General features: G+C 37.1%; 1 protein-coding gene across 1 annotated transcript in view; it reads right to left on the reverse strand.

Annotated features, from left to right (window-relative positions):
- Positions 1 to 19,597, reverse strand: part of TRHDE (thyrotropin releasing hormone degrading enzyme) — a 210,287-nt gene that overhangs the window by 94,606 nt on the left and 96,084 nt on the right. Inside the window, exons 6-7 of the mRNA XM_063155038.1 lie at positions 18,557 to 18,694; positions 2,346 to 2,411 (exon numbers count right to left, since the gene is read on the reverse strand). Of these exons, the coding sequence (XP_063011108.1) occupies positions 2,346 to 2,411; positions 18,557 to 18,694 (204 nt within the window). The remainder of the gene's footprint in view (positions 1 to 2,345; positions 2,412 to 18,556; positions 18,695 to 19,597) is intronic.

Below are 19,597 nucleotides of genomic sequence, written 5' to 3' on the forward strand. Positions count from 1 at the left end.
CCAGCATGCTGTAAGAAAGGTCCTGTTTGACCTACCTGACCCCTTCCTGTGACCTGCTTTGTGGATGAGGGAAGGCAGTGGATTTTGTCTACCTAAACTTACTAAAGCTTTTGACACCTTTTCCCACAGGATTCTCCCGGAAAAACTGGCTGTGTAGGTCTTTTAGAACTCAGTTACTCAGCAAGCCATTAGAATGGCACAGGAGGAATGAACCATCAAGTGCATTTTTAGAATATTTGTTATCTGAAGAGATTTACAAATAGTAGTAGTATTCAATTTTGCTATTCTACAGAAATGACATTTAGTTGAATATTAGAGTTCCATGTTAAAACAGGATTCAAGACAACATAATTCAAAAACCCAAATGATGGTACCAAGCTAAAGAGCTAAAATGCCTAAACCAGTGCATACCCCAGAAAGGGTAAATTAATCCTCCGATTTCCCTTGTCATTAGCAAAGATATGGCCCCCCAAATATACAGTGCAGGAACAGTATTTTGTTAGATTTGCAAAATGCAAAATATTAAATGACTGACAGATATTTCCCACTGTATAATTTGTAGCTTGTGAAAAACTTACGAACTTCATGTTTTATTTTGTTCAGCTTGAAAACATACACATGGAAAATCTCTATCTGGATTTCAAACTGATTTTAGTTAAAATCATCATCTTCCTACTGAACTGATGCCAAGACTTGCACTAGTCAGACTTTCACAGTTAGATTTTTCATAGACTTTCATTAGTAAACAGAATGGTTTCTATTCAGAGCCAAACTAGTGAAAAGCAGAAATAATAAGAAACCATTCAAATCAAAAACCAAAGCTCCATTACAACTTTATGGTAATTATGATTAATCCCTGAATAGCTATTCTTTGATCTGAGCTTTTTTCTCAGTCTATTTCAAGATAATTTGCACACTGTTATTTCTCAGGCAAATGTAGAAGAAAACAGAAAAACACAGTTTAAGATGTACACACTAAAACTTTTCCTTTCTAAAACCCTGAGTGACATACTCCACTGGGAAAAAGTGCTACTGAAATCTTCTGTGAACGGATCTGTCCAAACAGAAGTTTCTGGCTGGAATATGGAGTTTGCTAGACTTAGGACAGAAGTCTTACTGTGTTAAATGACATGATGGTTTTACCCTTGACGTACACAAGCCTTTGTGAAGGAAACTTCTGATTTAAAAAGTTCTCATCTGGATGAGAAATTTATCTAATTGATCTGACCTGGTGTTACAACTAATCAAATGATCAAGGTGGTCCTATGAGTAAGTTATGCTACAAACCCTGATTGTACTGTAAATTCTCCAAAAAGCTGCATTTCCTCAGCAAGTTTCCTTTCATTGCCTTTGCACAGAAAATATCTCTCTGACATGACCAATGCATTCATTTAATTTTTGGTTTATATTTTATCTTCCAATTTATTTTGGTTAGAGGTAGAATTATTCTGTTAAAAAATGACCTGATCCTAGATGTAGTTTATTTAAATTTCAAAATGAAAAGCTTACTAAGAACAGATAAGATTGATTACTCCTTCCAACTTAGCATAATTGTATTTCAGGTGAACATCAATTTACTTTAAAGGACACTTCTAAGTAGCAGGCTGTATCATACATAATTCATCAATCACAGCTGCCTGTAACATGATTTACTCAAGCAGATTTCAATGGAATAGAGGGAATTGCATTGTTTTTTATGCTTTGGCTTGTTTGTTTTTAAATAGTTTACGAAACACTCCTTTGTCCTGAATTATTGCTGAAAGGAGTTCATCCTTGGTAATCAGCATGTTGAATTTCTTTCTCTTTCCATAGAAATGTTACCTCTTCAAATTTCTTTTAAAAGACAGAGTGAGTTTTCAAAACATCGTTAAGGCAGAGAGCACTCCATGCTTATTGAAGGTAAAAATAAAGCTCAAGGATTTTACTACGGAGGAAAGCATGGCAAAATATTTATCTGAAAAGCATTATTCATTTTAGGGCTGTTTATTTTCCAGCTGGCTTATATTGTTATTATTTGTTAGACCAGTGAAATGCAGGTGAAGAAAAGTAGTTACTTCCTGAGCTAGTCCACATATTTGTCATATGGATAAAGTGGCTTTTATGTGGCACTCTACACAAAACTGTATGCCAGTTGAAGTACAATCACTTCATATATCAAGAAATATAGGTGAAACTGCATCTTCAATCAAATTCAGCTTCAGGGACATGGTGGTACTTCAGATGGTCCTAAGGTAAAGAAATATTTCCAGAAATTGATGCAAATACAGCTTCAAAAGAAAAAAGAGGGAGCAAGAGAAACTGCTAGAAATACACATCTACAGAAAGATGGAAATGCCTTCACTTACTTGTAAGCCCATTTGAAACACAGAGTGACCCATAAAGCCAGCCAACATTCGAATCAGAGCTGCACCCTATGGGAAACAATAGAGAAACAAAGTTACCAGTTTTGAATTCCAATATAACACAATAAATACACTCAGAAGCAGGCATTTCCACCCAACACTAATATGCCTGAAACCTGTAACTTATACAATCTTTATTTCTGCTAGAATGAAAGAGAGAGAGAGAGAGAGAGAGAGAGAGAGAGAGAGATAAGATAATGCAAATGCTTACTAGGAAAAGTGAGGAGGCAAAGTGATAATAAGTGTTAATAAGTGATAATAAGCATTAATATCCTGCCCCATATGTTGAATAAGGCGCAGGTCAAACAACACACTCTCCCTACTGCTGGAGCATGCCTGTGTCAGTTCCACTGGTGACTGACCCCAACCCTTCTATGCACTCAACAGAAAGGCCCAGTTTTAACTGAGAGCAAAGAAATCGTGTCAACTGCAAATTCTACCTCAGTGATTATCCACAATACTTTTATCTCCATTACACTATTGTACATCAGGATTCAGTGATACTACTTCCCTTTGTAACACCTTCAAGATCTGGGGACTAAAAGCAAATAATTTCCATTAGAATTTTATAAGATGTGGATATATATATTTGACCTATTAATAGTCAGGTTACTTTCCAGACTATCGTGCAAAGATACTTGTACAGCACTCTTTCTCTACTTATAGCAGTTTTTAGCCTCTTCCTCTTCAGGCAAAGCATAGAGATCTAAAAGACAAGTGATTCTAAATCCCAGTACTTACTGCAAGAAGCAGACAGATACTTGCAAGAGCAGCTTTTTTTAACCATCCTTGTGTCTTCTCACACACTCTCAGAAACACAGTTGCTGTGTATTTTCCCTTTGCCCAAGTGCTCTATTTCAAGCAGAAATAACTTTGCAGATGTGATCAGTTGGCTATAATATCTGATGTGACCATTTAGCTATAATATCCCACTTTACAATATAATTTCAAGGCAACCAGTCTTCCAATCCCAATATATAAATGTTTTACTTAGTACTGATCACCATACAAGAAGGGAGGACACTTGTGATTGCAAATCCATGAATTAAAGGCTTTAAGAAAACATGATGCTAGAACTCAACCACCTCATCTAGAGATGAAGGTCCATAAATTAGGTTAACACTCAATCAGACAATAATAAAGAAAGAGGGAAGATTACATAGATTCAAAAATCTACAGATTCTAAAGCCAAAATGACTTATATAAAATTTGTTCTGCATTAATTTAGTTATTTAGGCAAAAAAACCCTATGGTTTCTCTTTCTATTTTAGAAAATTCAAGATCTGAATAATGTTTCAGAGTACTATCTAATGTGTCACAACTACTGTTTACTCTCACAGTGAAACTACACACCTCTTCACTAATTGGAAGATACCTAGTTTCATTTACTTGAATTTATCTAGCTTCAGCTTTCAAAACAAAACTCTGTGTCTTTTCCTGCTAAATTAAAGTTCAGGATAGTCTGGAAATTTAACTTTTGTACTTTTGTCCAATTTTTAGACCATTTTACACGTTCCACTGATTTTTTTTATACAGTGACTATTTTTAAATACTGAATGGATCTGTAATAAACAACACTTGAAATAATGACATAAATAAAAAGTATTTGTAAATTATTAGTAAGTTGTAAGAAAACAAAGTCCTTCAAATAGGCAGCAAAACCAAACACTGTATAGGTTGCAGAGTAACTGAGCTGCTTTTAGGAATTGAATAGTGAATAAACCAAAACATGATTTTTGCATTATTAACACTAGGGTATGTTGTTATGGTGGTATATGATCTTACTGGAAGACAAATCATGTCTGGAACACATTGCAGAATAGGAAGTAACACCTTTCAAAACAGATTATTACCTGTGCAGACAATACCATAGGTCAGGAAACATTATTGCCCTTATATTACTAGAGAAACAGATTGAGTGAAGTTCTCAGAGACATTTAAGTAGATAAACAGTAGATATATCTGTTTAAGCAGATACAGATTTTTTTTTTAATCTCATAAATAGGTAAATCCTACTTATTCTGTAAGTAACTTGGTCAGGGCAATCCAAAACATCTGTAGCAGAAACAAAAAACCCATGAAACATACCAGACAAAATCCTTAACAAAATGACATTTTTCCATTCATCGCACATCTTTTTTCCTACTCACTATTTAATATTCCAGGATGCCCTGGTTTCTTCCTCACAGTTAAACTTCACATAGTAATGAAAGACATCTTGACTCTACTGACTTCTGTAAAAAGTAAGCAAGCTAATAGAGTCTTTTTTTCTATCCAGAGACCAAGAAATATAATGTACATGTAAAGAAATTACAGAATTCCTGTCACAGGTAACATTTAGACACATGTTGGATGGCTGGTCATATTATACAGCAGACAAAATAAAACAGCAAGTAAAAACTGAATGGAGAGTCAAGGCACAAACACAGGACTCTTCTCTCAAGATAGATCTCTTTTCACAGCTACTTTAGAAGTACTTTCTACCAATTAATTACCTTCAGGAAACTCAGAAACCCTACTTAGAGCTTACAGAACAATAGCCTTGTCACAATTCTGCCATCTTCCCCACTCAGGGAAAGCAAATGCTTTCTTGACTTGTTTCAGGAAGGGAATGGATTCAAAAAAGCAAGGGAACCTTAAGAGGGGCAAAAGTGTCTTCGAGAGATGGGAGAAGAAACAAGAGCAAATGAAGCCCTTGGTGTGGAGGGCAAAGAAATTGGAGAAAACCATTCATTTCATCTTTCCTGAACTTTTGAGAGTAGGCAGAACAGAGAACCATAATACATTCATAAGCAGCACAGAAGCTCTCCAGACATTCACAGCTCTGGAAAGCAGAGCAGGATAAGGCAGCAAACACTTGCACTTTGACTATGGAGGAAGCAAAACAGGTTTGCAGGCAGAAGGATAAAAAGCAAGAGGTATAGAGAGTAACTGGCATAAAGAAGAGTGGCTTACTGAAAGGAGAAGCTTGGAAGATGACCCTAAACAGAGGGAGGTGGGAGGTGCAGAAGGTATGTGCAGTAAGTTCAGTTATAGGAAAAACAAAATACGTAGATGGAGTGCCACACCTTCCAAAAGCTTCTTGACCTAGACCTAAACCTACAGAAAAATCTCAACAAATCTGTCCTGCTGGAGTTGATGCTCTTTGGAACCTATTGGCATCACTTTCTGAACACCCTGACATGCAAGGAGCCTGCTCCCCACTTGAATCTCAGAGCCACTTCTGTTTCACCAACCTTTGTCCAATAGAGGAACAAACAACACAGGATGTCTTGAGAAGCGAACTTGCCTCTCCTGCTGGGCAGGATGACTGTTTATTGATGATTTAAGTGCTTTCCTCCAGGCAGTGGATGACTCAGTACCTTGTCAAGAGGTAAAGCACACTGGTTTAAGAGGTCTAGTGGAAAGCAATTCTTTCCTATTCAAAAAACGTACCTAGTTCCTGTCAGTGTAAAATCTGACTTGCCTTAAGCCATTGTACCCTATCTTAATTTGTCTACCCAGACAAATACACTAGTTATTCATCCAATGATTAATGGCACTACCTGGGTCTGGTGAAGCACTGCTCATTAGCAGATCTCACTAAGATTAATGCCAATATTCTGCAAATTAAAAGGAAACTGTGGCACACCCTAGTGAAATCACTTGCCAAAGATCACCCAGATCCTCATATAACCTATATGCTCCTTGTATAACCCATGATACAGCTGAAGCTTTCTCAGCCTCAACATTGATATTCCACTGCTATAGGAAAGGAAAGTAGAACATGTTGGCTACTTCAAGGAAATTAGGTACATAGAGCCCTTTTTTGCAAAGTGCTCTTGGGAAAAGACTCACTCATGGACAGTTAGCCAACACTGCCTGAAGGGATGAAAGTTTATGCACTTTCTTCCCCTGAAGAAACTTGGATACTCACAACCTGGTAAAGACAAGCTATAACCAAACTTAGAAGAATTCCTCTGTACGCAAACTGAACATGTCTTTGAAATCTAAAAAATGCAGAGCTGAGCTAAGGTATTCAGTCCAATTTTCTCCATGTAGCCTAATTCGCTCCATGCCAACACAAAATGATGTGATTTTATCCTTGATCCCAGATTAGTTTTAACTAATTTTTAAAGACCCACTTCTACATCTTGATCCTCTTAAGTCGTTACAGATCACAATTACTGTAAGTCAATTTAATTCTACAACTTATTGAATATCTCAATTTTATTATACTTGAAATTCCTTAATTAATTGTTTCACTTGCAACTTACATCGTGTAAAAGTTTTTTAATACAAAAGATAGTACTGAATGGAATTTCATTAACAGGAAACAAACTAAGTCTTATGCATGAACCCACAAGAACATGACTACTACTAAAATACAGTACTGTGACAGAGCACACAGGAAGTGATTCAGTTGATTCAATGCAGGTATTTGTAGCACCTGTGACTATAATCACTTCAGCTGTTTAGACTTCCCTTAGAGTTGATGGGCTTTACGAGTCACCTCTGGATGCACTTTAGCTAATCTTAAAGTAAACCTCAGGTGGGGGGAATTGTACTCTAAAAGCACTCACCTCTTGTAATTCACTCCAAAAGCAGGCTTGAGTGACTAGCTCATATGTACACATCTGTGCTGCAGACAATCTAAAGTGCCGTGAGATTCATTCAACTGCACTGTCCAAAAAGACCATACAGAGATTGATTCCCTGTTCTGGGGGAACTCCTGAATTGTGGAGGTACTAAACCAGTGTGATCCTTTCATATATATAGTCAAATAACAAATATCATCTCTCACTTTATTCTACACATCATAAACTTTTACTTAAGAAGACTAGCAAGGGTAGGTATTCAACAGAAAGCCCTGGAGAGAGGGCAGAGTGCCTGCTAGCTGAAGGTAGATGCTCTATCCTGAACAGAAAGCAAAGAAGAGCACTTGAAATAAAGAACTGGTGAAGCAGTTGCAGGGAAGGGAACAATAAAAAAATCAGCAAACCAGCACATAGGGTTATGCAGAAGGCAAGAGGCAGGGACAAGAGGCCAAATGTGAAGAGATACAAGTAAGCTAGAAACTCCTTCAGCATTATTCTTTGAAGAACCAAAAATTATGTCATTATTCTAAAAAGTTCTCATGTGAGAAAAATGTCAGCAACACAAACCAGAAACCGTGAACTACAGCTGATTTTCTTTGTAGGGGCAAAATAATTGATTGTTCTGAAAATGCATTAGAGTGGGGGAAGGAAAAGAGCTCATAATAGGATGACCTGGAAAACACACAGCTCTTCCATCCTTCTTTCATTTTTTCATTTTTTCCTTCAATATCAACTTCTATTTCTTTTTAGTTGTGCCTTTGTGTGCTTCATTGTTTTTGTTTTAACCATAGGATTGAGATTCATCTAACTGAGTGCAAATACCTACATTGTAGCTAAGTGGTGCTTACTCAGTTGTACACAGCTGAGGCAGCTGCCCACGCCTCCTTTAAAGGCAAAGGAGAGAGAAGCAAGAACTTAAGTTCATCCTGATTCATCCAAAGACATACATCTAAAATAGGACAGATGAATTTCACCCTGAAGGTGCCTGTTAATCTTCACAGATGATACAGGGAGATGGGGGCTACTCAGTTGCAGGTGTCTACATGGTGACCATCTCAAGTGAGATGACATCAATCCCTCTGAAGATATTTTACCCTGTAAATTACGAAACATCGAAACATTAAAAATCATGAAAAGGTTAACAGTGGGAAAACACCTCATCGAGTTTGCGAGGGCCAATACAGCATCGTGCAGCCTTCCCTATTAATTATCTCATGTAACACCAAGTATCAATCATAGTAATTACACAGACCTCAATTTATCTCTTCTTCACTGAATGCCCACCTTGCCACCCTTCTTTAGGAATTGAAGCTGTTTGATTTAGTTCATAAAAATACTTTTGTGACAAAAAAAACTAAAATCAGGAAGAATCCTGTTAGAAAACCATCCCCATGGCATCCAAGGTGCAAGCAGGGAGTGAGATGCTGAGGAGGGGAACATTGGAGTACCAGAAAAAATTATATAACTGAGGTTCTAAACCAGAAATTTAATACATCAATTTTCCACAAAATCTCTACCTTTTGCTTCCTCTACATTTTGCTTCCTCTTCTCATTAAATAAACATAACCAAAACCTAAATACAGGTGATTTATTAACTTTCTTCTATTGTGCAGTAGTCAATTCAAAATCAGTCTTGATTAATATGTAATAACACCACCTGTTTTTCAAATTCAGTGGGACACAAACAGAAGACCTACAATTATTCTTCTGTGTGCTGATAAACCTGCAATACAGGATTAAGGTTACCTTCCCTCTAGCTAAGAGAAATAACTATAAATAACTATAACTAATTCTCTATAACTATAGAGAATTACTCTATCTTCTGCCTCAATTACACTAAATTTTATTCATACTGTTAGAGCTACTGTTATCAATAGTAAGTTCTTATAATCAGCTTCCTTTTCACTGATTAAAACAAGACTCAGACCACACACAGGCACACACAAAGGCATAATTCTTTCATAAAGACCTTCTGATTGAAGATGAGAATCAATATACAAAATTTCACAGCTAGTACTATATACCTGATATATACTAGTATTAGTGGTTTTTAATTAATCAGCCACAGTACACACACTTTAAATAGTTCTTTCCTTAAATGATTCACCCTGAGCTATAGGTGGTGTGACTTGTCAAAAACTTTTTTAAAATCCATTGTCTTCTTACTCTCCCCTCAAGAACTCCGGCTGGATAGTAAGAACAAATTCCCCTTTGCAGCAGTGATGACTAGTCAAGATCAACTGACTAATCCATGTCCTCACTTATCTTACCCTTTATACGCTATAGAGTCCCCACTTCATTGGAGAAGGAAGACAAACTCACCAGCCTACAGCTCCCAAGCAATCCTCTGGCACTGCAACTATTTGTTAAGATGGTCTACATCCCACTGCCAGAAGTTCTGCAGCTCCACATCTGGTTACCCTCAGAAGGTGCAAGTGGATGCCACTCAGATCTGCAGACTTTCTAACAACTAACAGTTCTTTTAGCTAGTGTTTCCCACACACCTACCTCAAACTGGTGGTTTCTGCAACCTGTTACAAAGAATAAACTGAGCATGGGAATTAACCTGTTCTTCAGCAGGAACGTCCAGCACAAAAAATTCATTGCACTCCCCTGGTAGATCCTTAAAAATCTCAGTCCCCATTTTACACTTTGACCATGATATGGTCCCTCACTACATAAGCCAGAGCTTATAAACAGCTTATAAACCTGCTGCATACAGTCAGTCAGGCCTACACTAGCTCACCAGAATCACCTCAGAACACAGAAAAACTTCCAAATTTTGGCTAATGTGTTTACAGATTGAAACATATCTTCTCTTCATGAAACACACAAAGAAGAATTTTCTTTTAGAATTGTGAATGTAACAGAAGCAGCATACAGGTTGTGGTTTTTTCTTTTAAATGTTGAACATATTTTTACAGTTTTCTGTCAAATAGAAGCCTAAGGATATCCACAATCAAATCAGCTTTTAAGTGAGTGAGTATCATTTCATTTCAGCTTAAATTTCCTAAATTCATACATTATTCTTTAGTTCTCAAAATCTGGGGTAATTCTGTGAGTCTAAGTTCATTTAAAATATTAGAAGAGCACGTTACCAAGCACTTATATAAAGAATGCATATTTGCACTTTAATTTTGCAATGTGAACACTAGCCAACAAGTAATATCCAAGTCACGTGTTTCAAAACAATCATTCTTTGTTGGTACTAAGCAACCACAGCTGGAAACCCCAGGAAATTTAGCTTATTGGGAAAAAACACAGCATGAATTAAAGTAAAAGAATAATATACATCAAACACATAGCAAAAATGTGACATTTTAAAAAAGACTTACTTTTTTTAAAAAAAAAAACCCAAAATTAAATGTGCTGCATCTTGGAGATATCTAACAGAAAAGAATTATGTTTTGACTAAGTCACACCTGTGGAATTTGCTCAAAGAAGAGCAGAGAGGTAGACAGAGGTACATGTATGTAAATGAATTATTTAAAAATTTGGTTAACTGATGTAAGTAGTGTAACATGTTACACTAGATGCAGTGCACTGAATTTACTGAATTCTTCTGTATAAAGTGAACACTGGGTCCACTTTCGAACACAGGTATTGCATTTCAGCTGCATTTCCTTAAGCAAACACATTCACTGTATGCTCTCCTTTTTTTTTATTCTCCCACAAAGGGAGAAGTTCAGCCATTCCTCAGCTCCCACTCAGAAGGTTATGCTGAAATGTATTTTACTTTCCTACCTTTATCACCTGAACAGTCTTTTATCTTATGTGGCCTTACTCTGACAATTATGGAACAAGAGTGTCCTATTCATGGCATCAGTTACAACATGATCCTGTTGCAGACTCCAGAGAGATCTTTGCTAAAGCACTTCTATCAAGCTGTAACAGCAGAGATAATTGCAAAGGCTTCTCTGGAATTCTTCAGCTGTCTCTATCAAAACTATCTCATCTCTGAGAACTGCGTAAGTACCCACTGAGAAATTCTTTTCAGGGAATTAATTAGATTGTATCATGAGTCACCAACACTAAATTCCTCTTTCATTTTCAGAAACTGAGCACTGTAATACAACAGCGTAGCTATCTTCTGTATTCTCCAATGGCACCTCCAAATATTACAAGAAAAAATGAAGCTTAATGCAAGTGAATTTGATACATGCAAATGCTTCCTTATTCCATTAGGGTAACAGAACATACTTGTTTAAATGAGTAAACATGTGCTTATGATTTCCTCCCTGCGACAGAAATGTAAAATGTTTAACTTAATTCCAGAGGCTTTGTCTCTGGATAACCCACATAAAAGCCAAGGGAAGAAGTACAGAAGGAGATAGGTATATGCAGATCATGCAGCATACTGGTACCAAATGTCACAATATGAGACTATCCTGAGGGTCTTTGCCCAGGCAATCATTCAGTGATGCACTGAAGTACCTTAAGCATACAAGCAACCCAAACAAATTCCCCAGCCTTACACGCATAAAGTTGAACATCTATGTACTTTGCTGATTGTGGCTCTCACTGGTTTCCCTGCACTTGGCAACACTTGTTAAACATTAAGGGACTACAAGGGACCAAACAAAACCATCCGTACTTGATTTTAATGATACAGACTAGAAAAAAAATCAGTCATTTAATTAATCTTCTTTACTTTTTAAAGCAACAGAATTTCCAATTGATATTTGCTTATCAGGCAGTTCACACTCAGAAATTAACATGTTGTTTATATTCAGCAATAAAACCAGGATATGTTTTAATAAAAAAAGTTAACTTAAATGGCTTTTAAAACTTCATTAATAGCATGGGTAAACCACTATTTTTCAAATCAGCAAGTATACCTGCAAACCTGTAATGTTTCTTTTAAATCCTCAAAGATGCATAAAAGCACCTTACAGAATTAATTTTACAGAATGAAAGGCCATTTATCTGATGCCAAAACATCACTGAAAAAGCAACATTATATTCAAGGAGAGCTTTTCACTTGGAAATCATAATAATTTTCTATTCTGACAAACACAGCTGTTCTAGGGCTGGATAATACCAAAATGGTCAGACAGTAAGATGGCTTTGGCAAAATAACTGTCTTAGTCATAAATTCGACCACAAATTTTAGGAACATGACACAAAGAAGAAATTTCAGGGGTACATGACCATAACTAATCATATTCTTCAGCTGGATATTGTCACATCATTTTCTCTGAATAATAAAATATTATCCATTGCCCAGAGAAAATGCTATCGTGACTCAACTTACAACAGGAGTTTTACTTGGCCTCAGCACCAAAACCCCTCTTACATGTTCTGACACCAGTGACAAGGACAAAGGAACATTACACTTTTTTATTAACTGCCTTTATTAAAAATCTTCCAAAAAAAATACTATTTTTAGTTCACTAAATACCACATAAGAATCTCAATCCATTTGCCTAAGACTGATTTGCAACTATCTATGACTAAACATGCCATTCTAATTTCTCTTTTTTGATACCTCCTTTACGCTCCATAAGTTATCCAGTCAACATCAACATATCTTTATCATATCTTTAACCATATCTTAAACATATCTTTAAAAAGAACAGCAGCAACAACAAAATAGTGTTCCAGAGGTTTTTCTAAAGAGTCGCTTTTTGAATAGAAATCTTACAGGATCATATTTTGATCAAAATATTGACCATATTCTTATGTCAAGTTGTTTGTTCCTTTTGTTCTATTTCACAAACTCAAATTTATTTTCTATTTCTAATTCTTACAATTTCTTCCAAATTACTTTAACACTTGTAACTTCCTCTTCTGTTTGTTGATCTAAACCAGGACGTGTATCAGCAAAATCAGCCCTTGTCTGTACACGGGCATATTTTTTGGACTCCTTCAGGGCAAAAAAAGAAAATACCTGTAACTTTCTGCTTTGCCCTTTGCTGAAAATGATCATTACAAAGCAGAAACAGAAAGGCAGAAAAGGCAAGTGCATGTCAAGTGCAAGTGCAACTACCTCCATGTACACCTGTCTTTATGAACACTATTTTAAGTCATGAAAATATCTGAGACACAGATGCACTATTTTGTTCCTTCTAATGGTTTCTGGGGAAGGAAGGATGGTAGGACATGGTGTCTAGACCTACTGTTGCCATTTCTGCTTTGATAATCTCCTCCAGCCCTTAGGAGCTGGCATTTGCCACAGCCTTTCCATGGGAAACAGGCAGAAGGCTTGGACCACAACAGGTTGTATCCTCCCGAAATCTCTGCCTTCATGGAGTGGTCTAGTCTAATGAACTCTTCTTTAAAATAAAATGCTTTTATTAACATTTGTGCTCCATCTTCATTATTTCCAGTCAAACCCATATGCAATTGTCCCTGGCATGTGGAATACATAACATTCCTGAAGCACTGTCCATGTGTAGCTGCTTATATAGCACACACTGTAGTTTCCATGTTTCTTCTTCAGAAAATAATAACTAGAATACACTAACCAGTGTAAAGGGTTTTAAAGACCATTTGCTCCTGTTTGAGTCAGGATGGTAGGAAGATGAGTTAAGATAAGTATTTCAAGTATCTTGAAGCACCTGCCTAGCTTTAAGCATTGGCAGCCACCAGCTAAACTGGGACAGCCTCCATACTTCAGGACAAGCACTCTCAGAGCTGCTCTGAACTTGAACCTGTTTGTTTCACTGACTCCATTGCAATGACTTTCATACAGGAAGCAGCAACAACCTACAGCCTTTTTATCTGAACAGAAAGACATTATTTTCATTACAAGATACCTCCTCTGTTACAATGCATTAGGAACAAATGGCTCCTGAAAGCACCTTCTGCAATCTGGGAACTGACCTGTTGCACTCACAAGTCATGGAAGAAAAATCAGCATCACACAAATGTGCACCCTCTGGACTTAATGGCATCCACAGACAACAGTACAGCTAAAATAGGGAAAACAAAAAGCTTTTCCTTTGTACCATGGCAAGTGAAGGGGTTCCAAAGCCATCTCTTTTGTATTGTAAGACTTTCAACAAGTCTGATATCACCTTATGCTACCAATTCAACTAAATAAAAAATAAAACCTATTGTACAATTTTTAGGGATTTATCTAGCATTTCTTTCATTGTTAATGAGCTACTCCCACTCTTTTGTCACATTCAGAGATGCACATCATCACAACTTCATTGCACTCATGAACTGGCTTTCTTATAAACTACTATTCCTGAATAGAATATGGGGTAGTGGTTTGGAGTTTTTGTTTTGGTTTGGTTTTATTTTGTTATTTCATTGTGATTGTGCTTCCCAGTGCCTGAGGAACAGAAGTAAAAAAATGAAGTTTTTAGAGAGCCTTTCCAGCGACTGTATTAGCCCTCCTGTTCTTCCACATTCTTGCAGAACACGCTACATTGTAAATTTTCAAAGAGAATTACACCCAAAAGGGTGAGCGAGCCACTGCTTTCAATTTCTTAAATTCTCCTTTGCCAGAATGCAGGGAAGCTGTGCATTTTTCTTTGTGTAAAGTTTTAGTTGAACTGATCTCCTAATGCAGAATGTTGCTTTTGAGGGGAAGCAGGAAGCATGGTTTCCCTTTATTACTATCAGAAATAAATCTTCCTTCCATCACCTGACACTGAAAGAAGAAAAAGGAAATTTTAAAGATGTGGAATAGAGTTAAAAACGAAAAGGAAGTTATACATACAAGGGTTTAGGAAATAATTAATTGTTTGCATTATAAAGTTGGGGTCAGTAACAGGTCTCGCGCTGAGGTTAATTTAGCTTACATGGAAGGAAAAAATGAATATTCTTCCCTATTCCAGTCATCCTCTTCCTTGTTTTGATTATTGTTTGTCACTTCCCAAGGCATATTCTTTTGGGGGTACTTCTATAGCTACACTCCATCATAATGGTCTTGCCTGCACTGATTGCTGCCAGAATCTCCAACCAGCACACTTCAAAGCGTGCAGCAGGCTGACTGAACTGACTTCAGATATCTGGCTCCCTAGATGTCCTTTCATCCCTTCTCTTGTCTGGCTGCAGCTGCTCATCTAGGGCTATGACTCCTTTAGTTCTGTCTGAGATGGCTCTCCCTCAGGTTGCTCGGGCTCTGGCTGTTGCCTTTGAGATGCAGCTGCCTTGTTTCTCTATTTTATTAGAGTTGGTTTTTCCATGCTGATTGTTGCTCCTCGTGTTATTCTTGCTGCACTCTCTCCTCCTCTGATGCTGCAGCTCTCCAAGGCAATGATTCCTGCTGTCAGTTATTTCTGGTGTGGAAAGGCTGTCACGCTTTTTGCTTTGATTTAACAATTCTCAGTTCTACTCTTGTGTTCAACAGGCTATATTTTCTACTGCACTTGGGATATAACCACTTTTCCCGTCATCGTGGGAGGACACTATCTCACTTCCAGCTGCACTGGGAAGACATATGCACTCTCTGATGCAACTTGAGAGCCTTGAATCATCTACCAGTACTGTTTATTAATGAACTATCACGACTTCTCATTTTTTCTCTATTTATTTGTGGCCCTAGTGGAGGATGACATGCTTCAATCTGAAGAATGACTAGCATGATGCTTTTCAAAGAGGCAAGCTTTACCCTCAACCATTTAAGTGGAAAAACATTGTGTGCTGCCAAGCTGTAGTGTCTGCTTCACTCTGCTTGTGGGATTACCTGAATGCCATGGGGTTTATGTCCTGGATTTCTTCACACATGCAATCACCAAGGATGAGAAAGTAGAAATGAAAAATATATTCAACTGTGAGGCAACTAAATAGCAGATTTTCAATGGTCATTTCTGAAGTGTGTAGAAAAAGGCATGACTTTAGAATGACAGCTAAGTGTGTAGCAGCGATGGGTACTTTAATGGTGTCTGATTTATACCATATTGATGACAGTAAAGACAATGAAATAACAAGAACATTCTATGACTGTCATTTCACTGAACAAAACTTATATCAGAGAAATTTTCATCATTTCAATATCTTGTAGAAAATTGCAGAGAGAATAGAGATCACATGGGCAATCCAAGCACTCAGGGAGCACAAGATGGACATTTAAATAAAAAGTTAAAAGACCATGAAAAAAAATCTAAAATGCAGGGAATGGATGCTGCACATAGTGGTAAACTCTTTAAAAATATTTTATTTAAGACAGTAGAAAAGTCCTCACCGATGGTCTCGACCCAAAGTTTAGTAGAGTCAAGAGAAAAAAATTCCTGACAGCCTAATGATTTACAGCAATTTAAAAAGTCACTCAACCAAAGACAACCAAAAAGTCATCCCAGAAACACCACTAATAATTTTCCTTCAGCAGGGTTCATTGTGTGTCAAGGGCTTTGTGGCACCTGAAAATATTTGAGCCCACACTTGACCAGGTGAGAGCCTTCAGTGTAATTTTACAGTTTGGATTTTACCGACACACTATTCACCATAGCATTTACACCAGTAGACACTAGAGAGCTAGAGGAATAGGCTCTATTCTGGGTATCTAATAAATAAACTTATTTCCAAAGCTGATTTTCAGTGAAAGCAATGAATGCATGCATACAAGATTTTCTAGGAAAGAAACGATGCAAGATATGTTAAATTTGCTCTAATTTATCCTCAGAAGGAACAGTGTAAGGTTTTTCAAGGAAGGTACTGAAAAGAACAGCTACAAAATAAGTCAGGAAAGTTTCTTCCTATTAAACAATAGGCATGTATGCTGTTAATGAAACTTTTATGCTTCCTATTATATAATTAAGCTTGTATCTTAAACCAAAAGGATAAACAGCTACAGAGAATAGCAGACAGACAAATTATCATACAGGAAAAAAAAAGACCTCGTAGGTGAAAGAGTGGTTATTTTAATCTCCCCACCTATGAAAGTGTGTAAGTAAATTCGGCTACTGCCATTTCCTAAGGTAGTTTGCTAGATTTGGTAACTGGGCTCAAAATTTACAGGATCATGCCCTGGTATGAACACATCCAATGTCACCTAAGGGGAACTGGCCACCAGAGCAGCTAAGAGGAGAGATGCTGCTGTATCCACTGGGCATGGCCACTGTTACTTAAAAGGAACATTTACACAGATAGATACAAGACAAATTTTGTACTGTAATCTCCACAAAAAACAGACTGATCCTATTAGCCTGCATAAAACAGCTATCAGTATACAGATGTGTCCTATTGTCCTATTTGTCATTTCAATGTAAATGAAAATTACTCAATGGTTGCAGTTCATAAAATTGTCAGGTACTACAGTTAACTGTAAGATAGTGCTATTACTGTATAAATTAGCAAAAATAATTAGATTGAAATATGAAGATGCTCATGTAAGATAAGCCTCTGAACCTATCAAGGTCTAGCTATCACCAGAAATCATATGATTGAAAGATTTAAACAATGGGAATATTCAGTATGCTAAAAGCTGCTGGCTGTTATAGCTTAATTGACCTAGAGAAATATTTTCCAACATACCTAAGGGATTTTTGAAAATGTTACTTGGGCTCTTGAGCAACTGCAGCATTTTAAAATCTTGTCATAAGTAATTTGTGGTTTTATATTCCATCATAGCTACTTATTACATGGTCACATATACCCACACATACACACACACTGATTTGCCCATCCTTACAGACGTATGATCCTTTCATGGAAGAAGACCAAGGTGAAGTTATTGCAGTCTATGAATAGTTTATGACTACAAGACAGGATAACACCTCTTTTTTATCCCAGAATGAGCAGGTTCAGTCACCAAGTCAGTTCTATGCTGCTTTGCTACAGTCTCATGTTAGGCAGAAAATTATGCAGAAGAAAAGATAATTAGACACAAAGGTCACAGTCAAAAGACTCCTGCAACTGAATCATCATCAGAGAGCTCCTGTACAGAAAGGCTGCAGGCAGCAGCCACTGTGTCACACAGCAAACACATATGGCCATGATACACAATTTTATATGTCATAGCCTGTAGCAGAGAATAAGCTATATGGTATGGTGGGAAACACCAGCTTTCAGGCCATGTGCTAACAGCAAGCCCAGTCATGTTATGGAGGAGGGAAAACCCTCTCACTCCTGCACAGAAGCTGCTGAATCCAGAAACTGGCCAGAAGACTTCCAAATCATTGAAATGCAATTCAAAATTGATTGAATTTAGTATCTATTCTTTCACCAGACCAGAAGGCAGTTTCTCCACTCCCAGTGTTCAGCAATGACTTCAGAGTTTTCACTAGCTGACAGTAAAACTCTTATGCACAGAAAAAACTTTACATTTAGATTTAGCCCTTGGTAAATTTTCTAGAGAGTTTCAATAGGACAAAAACTACATCCTTTTGCTTTTTAAAGCATCTAACACAATTCAGACCCTGTCAAAAAAAATACATAGTAATAAAAAGCCCTAAATCTTGTTAGTGAATTTTGACAGCCTCCCAAGTTTATTTATAACATTTACTAACACTTGATATGTTGAATGTAATTGGCTATAATCACTTTAGAACATTCCAAATGCATTCCACACAGATTAGTTTCCCATAAATAGTTTAACAATGGTATTTCTTTTACAGGTGGAACATGATCTTCTTATAGCTCCTGAATTATCTGTATCATATAGATAAGCTTAGTTAGTCTCACCTTTTTATAGGCAATCCAGTCAAACACCCTGTCGATGTCTGAGGCTTGCTGCACTTCCTGGGATACTGGATGTGAACTGGCCAACCCATCCAGCAACATCACTTCATGTAGGACATCTGTCAGAAATCTCTGCTTTTCCTGAAATACAGCATATGCAGTAGTATCACAGACAAATACATATTTACAGAAATTCAGAAATTATGCACAGTTACCAGAGGCAGTTGGCTACCATTACAGTTGACTAAAATCAGACCTTCTGCTTTGAATGTAAACCACCATGACCTCCCACAATCTTGAACAGGTATTTGGAATAGACTCAGACTTGAGATCCTTTGCTGCAGGGAAACTTGACTGAAATTAAAAGAGCATTAAATGAATCAAAATGCATCCATATGTGCAGACTGGAATTCTGATTATGATTATTCATACACACAAGGAGTGGGGAGAGAGGAAACTAGCAAAATGTTCAATCACAAAAATAGCTGTCCTCGAGCTCACTGCATATGCAGGTACAAAATTTTTTGACAAAGATGGGTAAATACAATTACTACTTTTATGTAGTGAAGTTTAAGTTATTTGGCTCTTAGTGACAAGTTCACTTAGCAGATTAGTGTGGGACAGTACAATTAAGAGATTTCACAGCAGTGTCACAGCAGATGCTTGCACTCTTTCATGACTCTGGTATAGAAATCCTTCCTCCTCAAGAGCTTGAGCCATCTACAGACTTTGTAATTTCCATCTGAAGAAAACCATTATCATGTCTCTTCACAAGTGGGAAAAGAGCTGCATGCAGTTTAAATGACATAGTCAAAGTCACAGCTACATCAGAGGCAGGTACAACCCAAACAACATCCAACACAAGCACTTGTTTGATTACCTTCTATAAATATGGATAGCAGAGGTATTTCAAAACGGCTGCCTATTTACTCTGGCAGCAACACTAATGAAATGTTCATGTATACTCTATGCATTGTGCTGCAGTCATTTGTACAGTACAACTAGATGGGGCTTTTTCAGGTGAGAAATGACATGCCCTCCTCA

Source organism: Melospiza melodia, chromosome 4 (assembly GCF_035770615.1).
Source record: "Melospiza melodia melodia isolate bMelMel2 chromosome 4, bMelMel2.pri, whole genome shotgun sequence".
NCBI classification, from domain to species: Eukaryota; Metazoa; Chordata; class Aves; order Passeriformes; family Passerellidae; genus Melospiza; species Melospiza melodia.